The sequence below is a fragment of the Monodelphis domestica genome, chromosome 2 (assembly GCF_027887165.1).
Source record: "Monodelphis domestica isolate mMonDom1 chromosome 2, mMonDom1.pri, whole genome shotgun sequence".
NCBI classification, from domain to species: domain Eukaryota; kingdom Metazoa; phylum Chordata; class Mammalia; order Didelphimorphia; family Didelphidae; genus Monodelphis; species Monodelphis domestica.
Genome location: NC_077228.1, coordinates 260,260,627 through 260,279,798, shown reverse-complemented (window position 1 = coordinate 260,279,798; position 19,172 = coordinate 260,260,627). Strand labels below are relative to the sequence as shown.

Here is a 19,172-nt window from a genome sequence, read left to right as displayed (position 1 = left end):
TTTATGTGCCTGTTTCACTTGATCCTCACAAGGTGAAGTAGGTAGTTCAAGTGTATCTTCATTTCATAGATGAAGAAACTGAGTTTCACAGAAAGTTGTTACTTTCTATAGTTAGAATATAAACTCTTCTGATTATTGACCCATTGTGAATGTGTGTCACACACACACACACACACACACATACACACACACCCAGCCTTGTGCTCCCACAATTTCCCATTTGCCTCCCTCAGGCTCTCTCCACTGTTCTCAGTGTGCTGCCCCCCCCTACTCCTACCCTACCCTCACCTCCTCCCATGAATCCCTTAGTTTCACTATGGTTGCAATATAAACTTTTATTTATACAAAATACACATACTCAGTGGTCCCTGCCCCACCCCCATCCCATAGGGTCTCCCAGAGTCTGACCAAGGTAAAAGGCAGTGGGGAGAAAGCTGCCCAGTGATTCAAGGCCAGAGAGGAGGGTGTGGGACATGAAATTCAGGGGGAAGCCTGGTGGCAGAGCTAGAGTAAGAGTAGGGGTTTGGAGTGCTTGGACCTTGCTCAGAACTGAGGCAGCGTCAAAGTGCTAGGAGTGGGTCTGATTTTAGGTAGCCCATGCCCTCTCCTCCTGTTTCCTCCAAACTGGTGCAATAGAAGAGAGCAGAAGCTACCACCTAAGTCTCTCTATACATAGGCATTTTTCCCATATTTGCCAAAGCTGACTTCACTATCCTCCGAAGTCCTTGGGGGCAGGACAGCCAAGGGAGCCTTGTAGGGTAGCGGAGCACTGCAAAAAAGATGGGGACAAGTGTTATGCAATGGGGTCCCTTCAGCTTCCCTATCTGTGCCCCCTCCCTCTCATGCCCCTTCCTGAGGCTTACCTGTTCAAGGGACTCTCTGGTGGGCAGCAGCAGTGGTTACAGAGGCAGATACCCCCAAGGATGCAGATCAGGGAGGCACTCCAGCCTAGGTACAGGGCAGGGCCTAGCTCATACCTGGTGCAGCACAGGGATGGAATATCTGTGTTTACAAACCTATGGCACATGTGTCAGAGGGGGATGCTTCCCTCCCCCTCTTCATATCTGCCTGAGAACATTCCTCACATCAACCACCCCTCTTCCAAGTAGCCCAATGTGAGCTTTTCCTCCCTCCCCTGTTTGCCATCACTGGAATAGGTGAGTGTATGGAGCTTTGAGGCCAATGCTAAAGAGGGGAACTGAAAGGGATATGTGGGATGGGATCAGACCAAGGAGGGCAGGGTAGGACCTGAGAGTTGGAGAATGGAACAGGACAGTGAAACTTTGTTGCTGGGGATGGAACATGGCAAATAGAATCATAGAAGAGTTCCCATACTTACTTGGTCCCAGGATACATGGGGTCAAAGAATTGACGAGTGATATTAGAGGCATACCAGGAGATAGTCACCATCCCACAAATACCTGAAGGGAAAGATTGAGGGAGAAAGAATTATACTGAACCTCCTCAAAACTCTCTCCTTCATTGAACAGCCCTAGCCTCTCACACTCCCTTTTGGGAGAAAAGACAATGAAGAAAAGGAACCAAGTCATGAGAGAGAAATAGAAAATGAGAGAAGGTCTAAGAAGAACATATGCTCTGAGGTAGGAAAGAAAATGAAACAGAGATGGATGGTTTAGCAAAAAATGGAGGCCTGGGAACTAAAACACTTTCATCTGCCAGAATCCTATATGAAAAGTGTCAAAGACTACTCTCTTACTCACAATGAAAGCAAAGTTCTTCAGCTAGGCCCTCCACAATCTAACTTCCACCTATCAGCCTTATTTCTTCATCATGACTCTAGGTCAAACTCAAATTTTCCCTGACTATGCCTTGTATATTTCCATCTGTGTACCTCTGATCACAGTTTCTGTAGCTGCCTGCAGCCACAAATTAATATCTTCGTGGGCATATACCTGAGAGGGAAAGTTAGAAACCAAGGGGAAATGGGTGAAGGGGATAAAGAGAGAGAGGGAACACAACAAAGGAAGAAAGATTCAGAGACAGAGTTCAACAACATGGGCTCCTCTGATAGTGGAAAAGAGAGAGAGCTACACATGCCCAATCTTTTATTGGAGAATCAAGGAATGGGGAATGGGAGGTAGTTAATGAACATGTGACATGGCTTAGGATTTTACATTGGCTCAATTGACAATCACAAGATCAAAGAGGAGGAGGTTAATCAAACATGTGACTTGGTAAGGAATCTGGTCTGTCAAGGTAGAAGCTAGGACCCTGTGGCAGCTAACGTCCTACCCAGGAATTCTCCTGACCTTTGGACTGTAGGTTTGGAGAGTGGTCAGAATGAATAAAGTACCAATTAAATATAATGATCAAGAAATAACATGAGTCTGGTACATGAGCACACAGGTTACAATATTAATATATCAATAATACTGTCAGGATTAGAATATACCTGGGATGCCACAGTTTCTTTTCCCCTGGTTCATATTTTCCCCATCTTTCTAGCTCAAGGTATACCTCCTACATGAAACTTTCCTAGAATATTCTACCTCACCATGTTTTCTCCATCCTTTAAGCTACTAAAACACATTCTGCCTTGTCCTGTTAAATATCTTTTCTTTTTTCTAATCTACATAAACAAGCCCACTGTCATACAGTGATAGGCTTGTGTGCCAGACTTGTGTACTGGGGACACAAATACAAAAGTGACGAAGCCCTTTCTTCAAAGAGCTTATAGTCTTTTTTTAAATATGTTTTTATTCTGAAATTAATCACCAAAAATTAAAATAGGCATTTCCAAATGTAAAGTATCGTAAAAGGAGGGAGGATTATACATGAACCTGTATAATCTAGGGTTAGCTAGCTTTTCACACATGCTGAATAGAGCTGAGGAAGTCACACAGTCCTGCTAACTGGGTACACTATAAATTTGTTACTTCAGTTGGGGCTATCAATGCAGCAAGGCAATCTTTTTATTCATACCTGATTCCCACAGTAGATGGAAACCCTGCCTGACTCCATTCCTGCAAGTAACAACAATAATAAACATTTAATAAGCACCTACTCTGTGTCAGGTATACAGCTGGGTGGCACAGTAGATAAAGTACTACCCCTGAAGTGGTAGTTGGAAATGAGTGAACCACAACTCCATCTTCTAATTCAATTCTGGAACTAGCTCATTTCCCTTTCTATTCAATTATGGATCTAGTCCAATTTCTGTTTTGTGAGAAAACTTTATTCAATTATGGGAATTATGAGAAAACTTTATTGCATTGTTCAAATCTCACCCTACATAGCTGGAAAGCTAGACCACCATTACTAGAGACCCTTAACCAAAGACCTAGGTTATGTTGATAAAATATCAATCAGATGAGAAGGCTGATGCAAGGAGTTTTCTCACATTTATACATCTCAAGTCACCTATATGCCTTATTTGAAAACTAGCTCCATATCCGTCAATTTAGTTAATGTTTCTTTGTTCCTTTGACTGATTATAGACACTTGGGGGGACATGGGATACCTCTTTTGATTTCAGGGAACTGCACCTATACATTCTCCCCCTCCCTACTTAGAAAGCCACATATCTTTCTTCCATAGAGAAATCAGATTACCTAATTGTTTAAATTAGTTTATATCCTGTTAATTGTTTTCTTTTAATACATAAAAATCTGTTTCTCTCTGTATTTGGGTTTCAGTGCCAAGCTGAAGAGGCTTGATCTCAATTTATTATGCAATTGGCATGAACTGCTTAACAAATCAACATGCATAGAAACTCATACCTTTGTTTCCTCTGTTATTTAATATTCTACCTGTCAAGAATCTCCATCCCTGATTCCCTATTTCATTCCACACATTAAATACTATGAATTCCCTCTTCTCCACTTTAATCTTACAAACTCACTCGATTAGTATCCCTCTCTCCTCTTTTCTCCCAGTGTCTGATAAGACAGCCTTTCTCCTTTCCAAAGCCAAATTCTCTAATGTCTGTCAGGCAAGTAGCTCTTATTAAGTAACAGGCACTGTGCTAAGCTCTGGGTATACAAAGAAAAGCAGAAAAAGCCAGCTCCTCCTCTCATAGAACTCTAATGAGTGAGTCAACATACAAACATCTCTGTACAAAGTACATACAGGTCAAGTGATGGGAAGCCCAAGAGGGGAAGATTAAGGAAGCCTGGGAAACCTTTTTGCAGAAGATGAGGCTTTAGCTGGGCCTTGAAGGAAGCCAGGCAGGAGATGGCAGTGTAATGCTCAAAGAATGGCAAGGAAGCCAGTGAGTTACTGGATCACAGAGTACACAGAGGGGAGTAAGATGTAAGAAGACTGGAAATGTAGGAAAAGACTTTAAAAGTCAAACAAGATTTTGTATTTGATACTGAAGGTAATAGGAAACCACTGGAATTTATGGAATAGGGAGGTCACATGGTCAGATCTGAATGTGAGGAATATCAAACTGATAGCTGAGTGGAAAATGGATTAGAATAGGGAGATCTGAGGCAAAGAGGCTAATCATAAAGCTATTAGAAAGACAGCTAAGTAGCTCAGGGGATAAAGAGCCAGATGTAGAAATGGGAGGTCTTAGGTTCAAATGTGACCTCAGATACTTCCTAGCGGTGTGACTCTGGGCAAATCACTTAATACCCATTGCCTAGCCCTTACCACTCTTCTGCCTTGGAACCAATACTTTAGTATTGATTCTAAGACAGGAGGTAAGGGTTTAAAAAAAATAATAAAGCAAATAGTAGTCTAGGCATAAGGCTATAAGGACCTTCATTAGGGTTGCTGGATTGTCAAAGGTGAGAAGGGACATATATGACAGTAACAAAGGTAAAAACGACAGGACTTGACAACTGGTTGAATATGGTGTCAGATATGATCTCATCCCCTTCCATACTTTCTAACATTTTACTCCTTCAAATATCCCTTCCTCTATAATCAAACATCTCTCCCTATCAAACATTTGGTAAGCACCTACTATGTGCCAGGAATTGCAATAAGTATTGGGGCCAAAAAAAAAGACACAAAAGACAGTTCTCTCTCTATATATATAACAAACTATATACAGGATAAATAGGAAATAATTGAGAGGAAAGGCACCGGAATTAAAAGTTTGGGCAAACCCTTCTTGTAGAAGATGGGATTTTAGATGGGGCTTAAAGAAATCCAGGGAAGTTAGTGGGCAGAAAAGGAGAGGGAGAGCATTCCATGCATGGAGATTATCGTAGTTAGTCATTTTTCAGTCATGTCTGATTCTTCATGACCCCATGTGGGGTTTTCTTAGCAAAGATACTGGGTTTGCCATTTCCTTCTCCAACTCATTTTACAGATGAGGAAACTGAGGCAAATGGGATTAAGGGACTTGCCCAGGGTCACACACCTAGTAAGTGTCTGAGGCCAGATTTGAACTTAGAAAGATGAGTCTTCCTGACTCCAGGTCTGGCATTCTATCCACTGTGATACCTGGCTGCCCCTAGGTATAGACAGACAGAGAAATGCCCAGAGAGATAGAGTATCTTGTTCTTGGAAGAACCAGGAGGCCAATGCCATTGAATCAAGGAGTGTGGGGCAGGTATAAAAACACTGGAAATGGAGGTAGGGGCCAGGATATGAAGAGATTTTCTGGATTTTGTTTTTAATACTGTTTTTTTATTTCATTTAAAATTTATTTTTTATTATTTATTTATTTTTAAGCCCTTACCTTCCATCTTGGAATCAATACTGGGTATTTTTTTCCAAGGCAAAAGAGTGGTAAGGACTAAGCAATGGGGGTTAAGTGACTTGCCCAGGTTCACACAGCTAGGGAGTGTCTGAGGTCAAATTTGAACCCAGGACCTCCCATCTCTGGGCCTGGCTCTCAATCTACTGAGCCACCCAGCTACCCCCTATTTTGTTTTTAATACTGGTTCCTTTCCTACTGCCTTCAAATATGCCCATCTACTCCATCCTTAAAAAAAATGTTAGACAATATTATCTCCTCATTCTATATCTCTCCTCTCTTTTTCCACTAAAAGCTTGAAATTATTTGTCTATACTCATTGCCTCCATTTCCTTTTCTCTCACTCATTCAACCCTTTTACCATCATTCAATTGAAACTGCTCTTTCTTAATTTATCAGTATTCTCTCAATGACCTATAGGTTTTTCTCAGTTCTCATCCTTCTTGACCTTTCTACTGCATTGACAAGCTTCACTTTCTGTGTATCCTTGATTCTAGGTTTTTGTCAGATTTCTCTTTAGTTCACTTTATACCTGTATGACTGACCCTTCAACAGAAGGGTTCTTTGTTGGTTATCATTCATCTGATAACTCTGGGTATTTTGCAAGGCCCTGTCCTGGCCCCTCTTCTCTTTCAACACTCTCTCTCAGTGATTTTCATCAGCTCCCATGGGTTTAATTATCATCTGTATGCATATGACTCAGAGAGCTATATATCTAGCCTGTTTCTCCCCTGAGCTTACATCCCACATCATCAACTATTAGACATTTCAAGCTGGATGTCATAGCCATCTCAAAGTCAACATGTACAAAATAGAACTCATAATCTTTTCCCTCAAGCCCACTCCTTTTCTGAACTCCCTTATTTCTGGAAAAGATACCACCAGCCTTCCAGTACTTTATCTCTTTGCTCTCCCTCATTCACATATCCAGTCAGTTGCCAAAATCTTGCCATTTCTATCTCTATGATATCCCTACAATCCAGTCCTTTCTATATACTTACATAGTCACCTCAGTTCATGCTCTTATCATTTCTCCCCAATGGCCTCCTACTTAATCTCAATAATTCAAGTCCCTTCCCACTGTAGTTCACTCTCCATGCAGCTTCCAAATTAATTTTTCTTAAGTGCAGATTTGATTATATCAATAAACTCAATGCTTTCCTATTGCCTATAGGAGAAAATAAAAAATATTTCTAGTTCACTTTTATAACCCTTAAACAATCTGGCTCCAACCTATCTTTCCAGCCTCACTGTATATTATTCCCCTTTCCCTAAGCCTCCTCTGGATATTTGTCATATTCCTTTTTCCTGGTTCTCCTTACTTAACTACTCTTTTGTTAACTCCCCTTTGTTGACTCATCATCCATATTACATCAACAGAAACCAGAATCTTCTTAAACTGACATCTCCCTTTATGCCTAACAACCCGAGGTGCTAGAGACCTGCCCCCTAAAAGACTACTATAGAGGGGCAGCCTAGCTGTGTGACTCTGGCAAGCCACTTAACCCTAATTGCCTAGTCTTTACCACTCTTCTGCCTTAAAACCAATATTTTCTTTTCTTTTTTAAACCCTTACCTTCTCTCTTGGAGCCAATACGCAGTATTGGCTCCAAGGCAAAAGAGTGGTAAGGGTTAGGCAATGGGGGGGTCAAGTGACTTGCCCAGGGTCACATAGCTGGGAAGCGTCTGAGGCCATATTTAAACCCAGGACCTCCCATCTCTGTGCCATCTAGAAATCCTCCTGGGCCTCATCATTCAATTACTGCTACACTTTTACCACAGCTGAACTAGTCTATATTTGCAGCCTCTTCCACCTGAGAGGTGGGTCCTTTGAAAGCAAGGATCTTTTCATTTTTCTGTTGACGTTCTTAGCACTTTGTAGTATTTGGCACGTAGCACACACTAATAAATGTTTTTCCATTGCATTTCCATTGGCCAGCTCCCAATTCTGGAATCCCTCCTTACTGCTACCCACAAAATCCCTCTCATCAAGTACCACTATCTGCATAAAGCCTTTCTTAATCCTCTAGCTGTCAGTGTCTGCCTTCCCTAACTATCCTTTACTACTAAATATTTCTTTATATTTGTTCTTTTTACATTTATTCTACATATATATGTTCTTCTTGCTTCTCCCACTAAAATATAAGTTTCTTGAGAGAAGAAACTATTCTATATGACTTTTGATCCAGAAATACCACTATTAGGTTTGTACCCCAAAGAGATAATAAAAAAAGGGTTATACAAAAATATTCATAGCTACACTCTTTGTGGTGGAAAAAAATTGGAAAATGAGGGGGTGTCCCTTGACTGGAGAATGGCTGAACAAACTTTTGTATATGATGGTGACGGAATACTACTGCGCTATAAGGTATGATGAATTAGAGGGTTTCTATAAGAACTGGAAGAACCTCCACGAACTGATACAGAGTGAAATGAGCAGAACCAAGGGAACATTATACACAGAAAGTGAAACATTCTAGAACAATTGAATGTAATGGACTTTGCTACTGGAAGCAATGCAATGATCCAGGACAATCCTGAGGGACTTATGTAAAAATGGAGACTTGAATCCAGGACTTCAATCCCCAGAAGTCCTTGCTCCACTTCCCCAGAATGCTTTGTAATCTCACTGAATTCTCACCTGGGCCGAGAGCAAATTATGATATAAAGGGTCTCCACCGTAGGCGGGGGCTCTTCTCTTCCTGTCTCCACTGTCAAGCAGACGTCTCTCATGATGTGAGTGAAATTGAATTGGGCCTTTCGGCCCACCTAGCACATGCCTTTCTTACTTGTATTTTCTTTAAATTCTCAACCTTAAATAAACCTCTAAAAATATAATACTCCTTGCAGAGAGAAACTAATTTCTACCTCTATCAGTTTCCCCCCTAAATTTTAATCTTCACACTTATGAGAAAGAATGCTATCCACATCAAAAGAACTGTGGGAATAGAAATGCAGAAGAAAAACACATGACATCACTTGTTTACATGGGTACATGATTTGGGGTTTTGGTTTCAAAAAACTGCTCTATTGCAAAAATGAATAATATGGAAATATGTATCAAGTGATAAACATCTGTATAACCCAGTGGAATTGCTTTTTGGCTCTGGGAGTGGGGGGAAGAGGTTAGGGAAAGAAAATACATCATGTAAACATGGAAAAATATTTTTTAAAATAAAATAAAAAGAGAAGAGCCTATTCTATTCTTTTTTTAAAAACCTTTATCTTCTGTCTTAGAAGCAATACCAAATACTAAATAAATAAATAAACAATTCTGTTACAGAAAAGTGGTACGGTCTAGTCAATTAGAGTTAAGTGACTTGCCCAGGTCACATAGTTGGAAATGTCTGAGGCCAGATTTGAACCCAAGCCACCCTACCCCAGGCCTAGCTCTCAATCCACTGAGCCACATAGCTGTTCTAGATTTCCATTCTTGATATTACTATCTCTAAGGCATAGTACCTGAAATATAGTAAGTACTTAATAAATGCTTGCCTATTGATATGCACTTTATAATAAAAAATACATATCAACTATTATCATTTATGTCTTATCTTTCCACCTAGATTATATTCCACAAAGTGGCAGGGACCATGACTTACTAAAATTTATGTACTCCAATGCATCTCAGAGTGTCTCTAGTAGATACTTCACAAAAATGTGCTTTGGATGGCATCCATCCTCATACTTCACTTATTACTTCAATGAAGGCAGATCCCAAACTTCTCTCATGAGACCTGCATCTCCAGGTGCCCACTGGACATCTCTGCCTGGTTATTTTAATGTTACCTTGCTTCCAAATCTATAAAGCTGAACTTACTACTATAAGATACTACCTCTTTCAAAAGTTAACAACATAGTTGCTAAAAGGAGGCAGAAAAAAAGGACTATATAAAGGGAAAGGATGATATCAACTTAGAAAGAACCACAGTCCTCAGATAAAATATGGAGGGGCACAGACTTAGGAAGACTGGTCTGTCAGCTTATTTGTGTATGACTGTTCTTAAGAGTTTTAAAGGTTTTAACTGGGAAAATTGTTAATCTAATACCTGTTTGGAGATCATAGGAAGATTGAATAAGAACTGTTGGTTTCATTACTGACAGAAAAGTCAATTTCTTGAGATTTATTTCATAAGATAAAGTTAAGTTACTGACAACTAGAAATCTCTTATTTGAAACACTGAAAGACTGAAAAAGGTAGCTGTAAAGAAGTCAACAGGAAAGTAAACTGACAGGAAGGCTGCTGAGCTGAGAGTGTGCTGAAGAGAGGAACTGCTTTGCTAATTGGCTGAAGAACTCATTGGAAGGGAACTGAATTTGGCTATTTGAACTTACTGCTCTCATTGGCCATCCATGGTTTAACACAAGGGAAACCACTCAAAGGTGCCTGTTCTCTACTGCCCTCTTTGGTTTGAAAGGGAAAAAGACAGAGTAAAAGGTTCCAAGGACATCAAGATCTGCAATCCACATTCCTTCCAAAGAATTCTATAATGCACACACTGGATGGACACTGCGTGCTTGGATAACCATGTGCATTGGTAAGAGGGTGTAGTCCAGGTTTATGGGTAGATTGTAATGTATTGATTTTTTCAGAATTTGCCTTATATTGAATAACTGTAATGTTAATGATTATTCTTACATTTTGCCTTATCATTAAGTAAATATTTAAGTATCAATGGTGTTGGCGTGATCCATTTCATATAAATAGAAAGAACACTGCATGGTTTAGGAGCTATTAAGTATTAAGCAATAAAAATGTATCCCTCCAGTAACAGGATTATTCCTGAGACCCTGAGAATTTTTCACAGCCACATGATGGTGGTTTCTCTCTGATAACCCCAGATCTGCTGGTATGAGAGCAGATTAGTGTGAGTGAGCCAGCCCACAAGTGAAAGTGACAGACCATGCCAGACCCAAGTATTATGCTTCCTTTACCCTCCAAACCTGGACTTCCCCCAAACTTCTCACTATATGTTAATGGCACTAGAGTCCAGTTGTCTAGTTCAAAAGTTCAGTCATCTTCAACTATCAACTTCTCACTTTGTTGTTCAAAGTCCTTCACAATCTGGTTTCAATTTATCTTTCTAGGCCTATCTCACATCCCCCCTTCATTCACTTTGCCTTCTAGCCAAAAAGGCCTACTTGCTGTTACTTGGACTTGTTAAACTGTTTCCCATCTCCAAACTTTTGCAAAGGCTGTCCATGATGTCAAAAAACACCACATCTTTCTCACTTCTCCCAGAATCCTTTAAGACCCAGCTCATAGGACCCCTCTCTTGGAAGCCCCTTCCTGAGCCTCCTAGTTGCTACTATTCTGTCTTTCCTTAAACAACAACAATAATAATATACCCCAAAGAATGTAACTCCTTTAAAGTAGTGCCATTCTTTTTTTCTCTTCTATAATCCTCCTGACTACTACAAATCTAATCAGCCTCCAAGTTGCTGTTTCTATCTATGAGATCCAATTCCTTTTTTTTTCTCCATTTCTACTGCTACCAGGTTCTCTTGTCATTCAATTCAACAAACAAACATCTGTTCTGTATAAGTCACTATGAAAGTATAAGGCACTAGAAAAAACAGACAAAACAAAAACAGTTTCTGTCCTTAAGGAGCCTAAATTCTCCAGATGTGATATGAAGAAAAATGCAAAGCAATTTAAGGGAGGAAAGTGCTAGTAATTAAGGATGTAGGTGGGATCAATAAAAGCCTTTTGTGAGAGGTAGCAGTTGAGCTGTACTCATATAGCTGTGGTAGACTGTCTCTTTAAGGCCCTTTTCAAGAGTTCTTACTGATAAAAAAAAAGAAAGAAAAAGTATTCTTGTATAAAGGAAGAGATTTATATCATTTATCCAATGACTTGAAATATTGACTCTGTATGGATGAACTAAATTTTATGCCTGAGTAGAAAAACCTTTGTTTTAATATAAACTGATTTAAAAAAAAAAGATGTATGAAGAAACATAGCTTTCAGATGGGATCTGGACAGCTGGGAGAGAAAATGTGATGTTATAGATATTAAGACTCAGATCATTTTGTTAATAATGTGGAGTAAGGTTTTGTTTGTGTGGGGACAGTTTAATGTTAAAGAGGCAGATCTTTTATTTATTAAAAAATAGAGAAATATGAATGTGAAGATTGTACAATATATAGAGTACCAGGCTTAGAATCAGAAGACATGAGTTCAATTCTGGCATTTACTAGCTATATGACCCTGGGCAAGTCACTTAACCCTGTCTGCCTCAGTTTCCTCATCTATAAAATGAACTATAGAAAGAAATAGCAAACCACTCCGGTATCCTTGCAAAGAAAACCCCAAATGTGGTCATGAAGAACTGGACATAACTGAAACAACTCAACAAGTATGAAGAAATGGTTTCAAGGGCACCAAAGAGACAGACTGCCCTGTTGGAAACTTTAGAGCTGAGAAAAGATGGGTACCTTACATATGTTATGTTTTATGTCTAAAGAAAATAAAATATCCTTTAAACTAAGAAAATGAGAAATCACTTAAACATTTGGAGGCCAAGTTATGATTTTTCAAAAAAGACTCAACAGGGAAAATTGAGGGAGTTAGCGTTTTTTAAGCAAAAAAGTAAGCCCCTGAGAATCAGAGGGTTCTCATTTAAACCATTCAAAACAGCAGCCAGAGAAGAGGGCAAGAGCAGCGGTAGCAGCAGGGGAGCACAGGAGGGCTAAAATGCTGCTTGGCTGGAGCTGTGGCAGAAGCAATCAGCTGAGAGGTTTCAGCTGAGTGACTCCTGCCTGGCCAGAGAGAAATGATGTTTTTAGCCAGGAGCCCTTCCAGCCACCTGAGAGCTGGAGAAAGGTGGAGCTTATCATAAGGGCTCTACTGCCACCTATGGCCTACTGAGGAAAGGCAGAGGGGGCTTGGAAAGGCTAAAAAATTCTGTTGGGCAGGATTAAAAGAAAGAATCTGAATTGTGTGGCTGTGAGCTCCTTTCTGATTGGACAGTGCAGCATCTAGGTGGGTAGATAGCTGACAGAGCCAGCCCTAAGAAGCCAATCTGGTAAAACTGGCAGGCTTTGAGAGAGAACTGCATTTACATTAAGAGTTAACACTTTCTTAACTCCCTTTTTAAAGGTGATGGTTAACTATAAAAGCTTATAAAATCTATGTTCAGGTAGAGAGGAGAATTTTATTACTTATGTATTTGCCTTAATAGATGAGTATGTATAGTGAATGGCTGGTTGAGAAGATAAACACAGATTAAGTTAGAGAGGTAAGTATGGGAAATATATTTCTCCTCCACAGGAGGGAGGGTTTGCTGTAACCAGGTAGAGGCCTATCTCTGGGAACTGAGACCTGTTAGTGAGGGAGCAGATTCAAGAAAAGAGCCAAGCCCAGAAAGTGGCATATTTCACACATAGATGAGAGGAGTAAATCCCAAGTGTGACATAGTAGGAGGGTTTATATTCCACAGACCCCAATGCAGCACATTATCTCACTACATTGGGAAGGGCACTAGAATGGACTACCCATGCATTACAGTTGGTACATGGAGAGAGGAGATAAAATTCAGGTCTGAGGAACAACTAGCAGGACAGTCTGAATAGGGCAGAGAGTAGGAAAGATAGGTTGAAGCCAGACTATGGAAGGCTTTAAATGCCAGGCTAAGGAATAGGTAGTTTATCTTAGGGGAAATAAGAAGCCACTAAAGATTTTTGCAATTTTTGACAATTGTATTTCACATCCTGAAATACAAGATCTGTATTTTGGGAATATTGATTTGGCAGGCATGTGGAAAATGGACAGGACCTGGAAACAACAGTCCAGATGAGAAGTGATAAGGGCCTTATGTTATGTGAGTGGAGAGAATTGAGCAATGTGAGAGCTGTTGTGGAATTAGGATTGACAAACTTTGACAGCTGGATATGGGGGCTAAAGAAGAGGTTAAGGACAACTCTAAAGTTGTGAACTGGGTGTCTATAAAAATGGTGGTGGCCTCAACAGAAACAGGGTGTTTGAAAGAGGGATGGTTTTAGGGAAAAGATAATGAGTTCTGTTTTTGGATATATTATGTTTGAGATGTCTATGGATCATCCAACTGGAAATATCCAAAAGAAAGTTGGTTATTTGGGACTGGATGGAGTTTAGGAGAGATATTAGGGCTGGATATATAGACAGATCTGGGAATTGTCTATATAGACGTGATAACTGACCACATTGGAACTGATGAAATCAACAAGGGGGAAAAAGAAGGGCCAGGGTGGAGCTTAGGGAGATATCCACACTTGGTGGGCAGGCGGAAGAAGATGAACCACCTAAAGAGACTGAGAAGCAATCAGAGAAGGGGAGACTCTTCAGTGAACAGTATCATAGAAGAAGCTATTAGAAGGGCCCAGATTTGATCTATGTACTAGCCTCCCAACTGATCTTTCTGCCTCTAGACTATAGGCTCTTAACTTGGGATCCATGAACTTTTAAAAAAATGTGGATAAGTATTTCAATGTAATTGGTTTTCTTTGTAATCCTGTGTATTTTATTTTATGCATTCAAAAACATTATTCTGAGAAGAGGTCTGTAGGTTTCACTAGATATCAGAGGGATCCAAAACAACAGCTGACTGAATCTTCCTAATGCCTTGGTCATGTCACCCTTAATCTAACATTAGAGATCCACAAAACAGTCTTTTTTTCCCACCTGACTTCGTCCTTTTTCTCCTACGCTTATATACCCTGGGCTCCAGTTGAACTGAATGGCTTGCTGTTTCCTGACCTCATCTGCCATTTCTTGTCTTTGTGACTTTGCTTCGTCATCCCCTCACATCTCATTCAACCATCTTTGCTGGCCCCAACTTTACTGAGTCTTTGCATCTACTCCAAGCTACAGCTTTTGCTCCCAAAGAACCATCTAACCTCTAGAGGCTAAGCCCTGAGGGAATTATTCTACTCAAAGTGAACTGTCTAAATTGATGACCCAGAGAAAATTCACACAGCCCAAGCCATGTTGTCTACCCCAGCCTCCTTCTAGCTATCCACTCAGTACAGCACATATGCTACCCTGCCCTCCCCCACCACCACAGTAATCAAATCAATACAGCCATTGTTTCTATGTGTCAGTTGACTGCTCTGTCCTAAAACTCCACTCTCAATCCTTGTGACTTCCCAGAGCAAAACACCCTTTCCTGACCATTATTCCCCTATCTGTGTTATCTCCATTAGAATGGAAGTTTCTCTAGAACAGGGGCTGCTTCATTTTTATAATTCTATCCTTAGCACTTAGCATCTGGCACTCAGTAAGCATTTAATTGCATTTAATTCATCACATATACCTAAAATTCACCCTGCTTTTCTTCATTTTGAAATCTTTCCCACATTTTATGACTCAGTTTAAATAATACTTCCTCCAAGAAATCTTCCATTATCCCTTCACTCAAAAGTGTTCTCTTTCACCTAAACTCCAATAACACTTTTTCTTGTATTTTCTTATGTATTTCAAATGTTATCTCCCTCCTCAAACTTTCCTGGAGTACTTTGTCTGGATCTTTCATTTACTCTGTAATTGCTCTCCCTTGTATTATACCCATCTATGTGCATGTTTTATCTCTCTACATCAGGCTAGATTAGTCTTGTTTTCTCTATGCCTTGCACAAAATAGGCACTTAATAAATTGAATATTTTTTATTATAGTTTATATATTCTATCTTCTATACTAGATTCTAAGTTCCTTTGAAAGCACAGGTACTATGTCATATTAGTATTTCATATCTCTTCTCAGTACCTAGAATAAGACAATAGAGGTGAGGGATGAAAGTGATAGCTGTAATACTGCTTGGCAAAGCTATAAGATAAAGAGGATGAGCTCAGTCAGGTCACTCCAGAATGTCCAACTGTTCCCCCATTCTCTTACCAGATAGTATGTCCAGGGCCCCTGCAGTAGCAGCTATCTTGGCTTTGCTCTCAGCTGTCATAGTCCCAACTTGTGTACATCGAAGGCCAATAATGCCTAGAAAGAGGCCCAGGAAGCCAAAAAGGATAGCTGTGATCATGAGTGCCCGACAAGCCTGGATGGTTCCTAGGGGAAGAAGGGTAAAAGAAAGGTCATAATGGTTAGCCCCATACCATTCTCATCCTCTCAAAGAAGCTCCTTCCTGACTTCCTTCACAGACCCTGTTGCAATATCAGTCCTTACAGGGCCTATAGAGCCAAAGAAATATAGCCAGTTCTCCTCTAGGCCCAGCCTTTCAGCTGAGCCCCTGCTTTTCCTTTTGTACATTGGTTAATTCAATCAGTTCTGACACCAGAATTCACGGAACCCCCATCTGGCTTTTAAGTATGAGGCTGAGGTAATAGGATGAGATATTATCCCTTTCCTCATCTAAAGCATCACATTTTCAGGAACTGACCATAAACACCACCTATCTCCTCACACTCTCCTTTCTCTCCACAGTTGCCAGATACTCCTAAGGACCTTGCCCTTCTCTACTGGGGTGGGGCAGAGCTACTGAAGGGAGGCAAAAGACTGGCTTATATCCAGGAAAGAGTCTACAGAAGTGGGAGAGGGGGCAGGGAAAGGTGGAAGGAGGGACAAAGTACTCTGGGAGCACCCACTCCTATTCCAAGGTCTTTACTTCCCTCCTAGTTTTCAGTTTTGACTGCTCTCTATTCCTTTCTCCACCTTCTTATGATTCTAGAGAACTTCTCTGCCCTCAACTCCGGACACTCACAAAGCTTTGGCTCTGAGAGGGAAGAAAATAATCTCAGAGCCATAACTGTCAGGCCTAGAAGATACTTTAAGAGCATCTTTCATCCAACTCCCTCATTTTTACAGACGTGGTTGTGGTCCAGAGAGGGGAAGGGACTTGTCCCAGATTTTGCAGTACTTTAGATCAGTCTTCATCAGAGTTGTAGAATGAGGAGGAGGCGACAACCAGGAGGGGATCCCCACCTCAGAGAGTAGTGTCAAGAGATGAACAGCTACTTTCTCCCTCATTATTCCTAGGCAGTAGGAGATAAAGTGTGGTCAAACCCCTACCTGAAACCCTAATCCCTTGAAGACCCACAGAGATAAGTCTTGGGGACTAAGATAAAACTAGCATCCTTCCTAAAGAAGATAAAATGATAAAGTATACTTGGTCTGTGGATTGGGGAAATTGAGTTTTAGGCCCTGCTCAAGGTTTATCATTTGGGCTTTGCTTTTCTTAAACTGTAGTGAATCCCTTCCAGCTCTGATGTTCTATGGTTCTAAAGTCCCAGAGAGTTAAGAGACTGTTTCCAAAAGGGACTCTAGTTACAGCCAAATGGTGCTTCTACCATTCTATTTCTATAACCTGAAGAACAAACTCCCAAGAGAAGAGTGACCTCTCACTGGGCCACTGGAGAAAGTAGTTGGGTGAGAGAACAGTTAGGGTGATGCTCCGAAGCTGCTTAGAATCTACAATAAAGCTGTTCCTAGGAGTTTGCAAAATACATCAAGATTCTCCCTTCCCTCAAATCCCTCACAGCTGCATTGCCTCTCTGGTAGGTACTAAAAGAATGGAGAGAGCACTGGATTGGAGTCAAGAGGACCAAAGTTCAAATATGGTCTCTGCTGCTTATTATTTGTGTGACCCTTGGGTGCCTTCTTAAGCCTATTTTCTCTTCTGTAAAATAAGAGGTTTGGAGTAAATATCTCTAAGGTTCCTTCCAACTTTAAAACCAATACTTCTGTTGTCCAACAATACCACCATCTTCCCCTCTCCATCTTAAGCAACAGCAGATGTGTCCAAAACACAGTCCCATGTAGCTGGCTACACTCTTAAGTATGGCCAGAACCAGATTAAAAGGTACTTAAGAAATAATTCTTTTAACAGAATAAATAAAAACATGATAAATACTGAAAATGTTAATATTTGGCCTACAGAGATCCTTATGCACAGTTCAGTGGCCCACATTTCTATTTGAGCTCAACACCACTGATCTATGAGGCTCAAAGGGGAAGGCCCCAGGATAGCAGAAGAGGAAGAGTGATGCCAGAAAGGGTAGACTTTCACCCAAAAGAAGATGCAGGGCTTGGAAGCTAAAGTGAAGCTTAAGGAAGAGAAAGGCAGGACTTGAGACTGGAGTACTGTAGTGACATTGTTATATGTGACAAGCTAAAGCCTACAAGGCATCAATTTAACTGGGGGAGGGGGGGGCGGGGGAGGGAGGCTAAGAGCTCAGAGGCAGGGACAGATTTTAAAGGCACTGCATTCTCCCTCTTCTACCACCGAAGGAGAACTGTTTTGGGAACCATAAGGAAAAGCTCTCACATTGTGAGCACAGCAGCTTATGGTAAGTCTAGAAAACTTGCCACCAAATCTTGTGAGACCCTTCTGATTGTCTATGAGCATATAGTGAGAACCATTCCCAGACTACTGAGGACAGTAAAAGCTGAGAGTGATTCCCTCTGATTATGGTAGGAAGTTTAAAAGAGAATATCAGAATTGGAAGGTATCTATGAAGGCATCTTTTCCATTTCCTTTGAGTCACTATTATGAGCCTCCAAGGTTGCAGTGTGACAGAGGCCATTGACAATAACCCTATTATCCCCCATCCCAAGTGTAAGGAGAGTCATGTTAAGCTATGTAACATGCCTCTCAGATACAGGACTTCTCACCAGTAATTTCTGGCTATTCCCCACCTCCCCAACCCCTCACAAGGCATAATGCAGGGCTGTCTCAGCTAGGGTTTGTGTGATGCAAGTGCTGCCCTTCTCCACTCCCAACCATAAAACATAGAGGGTCAAAACTGGAAGAAACTTTAAAATACACAACAAAGTGTCAGAACTCTTAAGAGATCTAATTACTCTAGTTTTACAAAAAAAGGAAACTAAAGCCCAAAGAAGTTGTATAGAAAAAAGTTGAGCCAGGTATCCAGAATCATTCAATGTCCTGCCCATTACACCAACTGCCTTTCAGACACAATGCTTTCCCATTTTTCTAGGAACATAGACTTCAAGCTGAATAGGACATTAGAAATCATCTGATGCTAAATCTTTTTATAGACAAGGAAACTAAGGTTCAGAGATTAAGTGACTTTCCCAAGGTCACCTAGGTAGTAATAGAAATGGAATCCAAACCTGTCCTTCCCACTTCTGGGGCTCTCCTTTTCCAGTGAAGTGTACCTTCCCCCCTTTTCCCCAACACCCAAAATTGTACCAGACAGGGCAAGCATGGAAGGAAACTCCCAGCAGTTGTAGACACCAGTGGAGTCTGTGGCGCAGCTGTACCAGAGGTTCTCAAAGATGGTCGATGTGGTAATGACATTGCCATGGACAGAAGACACACGCCAATAGCTGTTGGGAAGTGTCACTCCAAGCATTAGTAGCCCCAGCGCACTCAAGAAGAATCCAAATGTCTCTACAGCAACTGACATGATGGGAAGACAGAAAGTCTAGAGGGACCTGGGAGCAGAGAGACTAGAAACTGAGCCTCTGCATGCCCCAAAGGGTGGAATCCCAAGAGAGCAAATAGAAACAGCAAGCCAGGAAACTGGGTAGGGGGGTACAAAAATTGGG

General features: G+C 40.9%; 1 protein-coding gene across 1 annotated transcript; it reads right to left on the bottom strand.

Annotated features, from left to right (window-relative positions):
* Nucleotides 1-315: 315 nt before the first annotated feature.
* Nucleotides 316-19,030, bottom strand: CLDN15 (claudin 15). Its single transcript, XM_001366389.4, has 5 exons — nt 18,814-19,030; nt 15,546-15,710; nt 1,340-1,421; nt 864-977; nt 316-769 (listed from the first exon to the last, which is right to left on the bottom strand). The coding sequence occupies exons 1-5, from the start codon at nt 19,028-19,030 to the stop codon at nt 667-669; spliced, it is 681 nt and encodes a 226-aa protein (XP_001366426.1). The 3' UTR covers nt 316-666.
* Between the last annotated feature and the right edge of the window lie 142 nt (nt 19,031-19,172).